At 37.5% G+C, this 2,500-nt stretch overlaps 1 protein-coding gene across 1 annotated transcript in view; it reads left to right on the forward strand.

The window, feature by feature from the left end:
• Window positions 1-1,003: 1,003 nt before the first annotated feature.
• Window positions 1,004-2,500, forward strand: part of LOC143281669 (mammalian ependymin-related protein 1-like) — a 13,327-nt gene continuing 11,830 nt past the window's right edge. The window contains exon 1 of the mRNA XM_076586916.1: window positions 1,004-1,130. Coding sequence (XP_076443031.1) covers window positions 1,067-1,130 — 64 coding nt within the window. The 5' untranslated portion in view covers window positions 1,004-1,066. The remainder of the gene's footprint in view (window positions 1,131-2,500) is intronic.

The raw sequence follows: 2,500 nt of genomic DNA on the forward strand, positions 1-2,500 counted from the left end.
TTATTCCATGGTTAATGTCGGCAAAAGTTTTTCCAGAGAAAATGGCCTTCTTAAAGTTTGCCACACACACAAGCGCACGCCATGCGAATACGCTGAGTATATCACGTCAGCAGACATAACTGTGCATATTTTATCTTTAAAACAATATTGCACCTCTGGGATGGGCACAAAAAAATAAAAAATGAAGCCTAATTATATGCAAACTGCATTTACTGTTATATTTATATTTTTTGTATTCTCTAAACTTGGCACTTTGATCTGATATTCGACACAACAACAAGAGCAGTCATTATTATCATTTTTTGTTCAAACAGGAACTTCTTTTGCTAAGCATGGAATTTTTATTTATTTTGCAAACGTTTTGGTGCAGATAGTAAAAAAGGGAAATCACTCTGTAATTAATGCTAGGGGACTTAATTTGCTTTAAACTGATCTTTCTCATCTTAAACATTACATTTTTTTCTTTTCTTTTCTTTTCTCTTCTCCCAAGCTTATCCATCATATTTAATACAGAGCACTTTTCAACCATTTTTAAAATCTCTTTTTTTTTTCCTCCAAATGATTCCTTTACAGGATAAAGCATGAAGCACAAGTGAGTCTTGAAGGCTTTGCCTCTTGTTTTATTTTTAGGCTGGAATTGGTTACACTGACAATCTTACGGTTAAAAATGCGTGTTGTAAATTTTTAATAATCTCATACACATACCTTATTTTGAGGCTGAAATCTGGTTACACAGACAATCTTATAAATGTGGATGACTAAATGCATATTGTAAAGTTTTAATCATCTCTGATCTCATAAATAAAACCTAAAGAAACAATCTAATTCAGAACCGGCGAACTTCAAAATGTGTGCTGCAGTGTGTTTTAGCTGTGTCGTTATCATTGTCTTCAAACCACGCCCCTTCCCATACAAACTCTACTTACAACAGAGTACCATGTCCCACATTTTACATTGTCCTATCTTATGGGGTTGTACCTGCAAATACAACGGACTATAAAAAGTCGCAAGAACTTCGCGGCTTACCAAAATTGAACGTTTTCCAGCGAGCAGACGACACGTTACCATGTTCGGCGCCATCTTGCTTCTTTGTGTGGCGTTGGCGGCTGCCCAGCAGCCCCGACCTTGCGGTGAGAAAAATGGGTTTTCGTTTCATTAATTTTACTTGCAATGCAATGCGTCTGAGACGGAAAAGCAGACTTTTGTTGCACTTACTTCCCTTTCCATTCGGGGAAAAAAGAAAAAGAAAAAAAAAAGCACTTGTGCTGGAAATTTACAAGGGACATAACAAGGTGGTTGTTGTAGTCAGTTTTGTGTTTTGTGTAACTTGTTGTTTTAGTGTGGGCTTTGCCCAGTGAAACTGAAAGGCCTTTTTTTTTTTTTTTAAAGACGCATGAAAATGCGACACAATCAGCTCCCACACACAACAATCATTTGCATAAACCAAAAGTGATGTGTGCTTTTTAAAATGCAAGAACTGAAAGCACACGTCGAGGGCTCACACTTTGGACTTAATTCTTTAGCAATCAAGAGCTATCCAAACAGGAATAAGCATATTTGGGACACTCGAAATGTTTTATTTTTCATATCATTTCATGCATGCAAGAATACTTGAGTATGTCACACATATAAATTTGCATTACGAAAGCAAAACGGATTGCAAATAAAAACCAACGAAATGCGCGAAAAATAAAGAGCATGTTAAAGAGCATGCGCAGCAAAGAAAGAAGGATGGAAGGAAACAGAATGAGAGAGAGAGAGTTTTTGCGTTTTTTGTTGTGTTGTTGTTGGGTTTGTTTTTTTTGTTTTGTTTTGTTTTTTTTGTTTGTTTTTTTGTTTTGGTTTTTTCTAAAGATGTACTGTCATCAACACACATTTTATCTTTAATCAATGGAATGTACTCGATTTCTCCCTGATAACAACATTCAGTGCATCTCTCTCTCTCTCTCTCTCTCTCTCTCTCTCTCTCTCTCTCTCTTTCTCTTTCTGGCTCTCTCTGCCATCTCTCCACTAACCCCACTGACACTCTTTTATTCGTTCTGTGTGTGCGTGCGTGCGTGCGTGTGTGTGTATGCGCGCGCGCGTACGAGTTCTATTTCGATATTTCTATTTGTATATTTACATATGTCTATACAACTTATCTATGATTTATAACGAATTTTGTTTTACTATTTTTTGTCACAACATATTTTTCTCGGTGTGAATTTCGCACCGCCCTCTCAGAGAAGAACGCGTCGCCACAGTCGCAGCGCCACCCTTTTTTCTTTTCTTTTTTTTTCTCCATCTGCAAGTGTATATGTTTTCCTATCAAAGTGGATTTTTCTACAGGATTTTGCCAGGGACGACGCTTTGTTGCCGTGGGTTCTTTTACGTGCAAGTGCATGCTGCAAATGGGACTTCGTTTTTTTGTCCCATCCGAATGATCAGCGTCCAGACCACCACTCAAGGTCTAGTGGAAAAGAAAATTATGGCGAGCGTGGGATTTGAACTTGTGTCCTTA

Source organism: Babylonia areolata, chromosome 4 (assembly GCF_041734735.1).
Source record: "Babylonia areolata isolate BAREFJ2019XMU chromosome 4, ASM4173473v1, whole genome shotgun sequence".
Taxonomy (NCBI): Eukaryota; Metazoa; Mollusca; class Gastropoda; order Neogastropoda; family Buccinidae; genus Babylonia; species Babylonia areolata.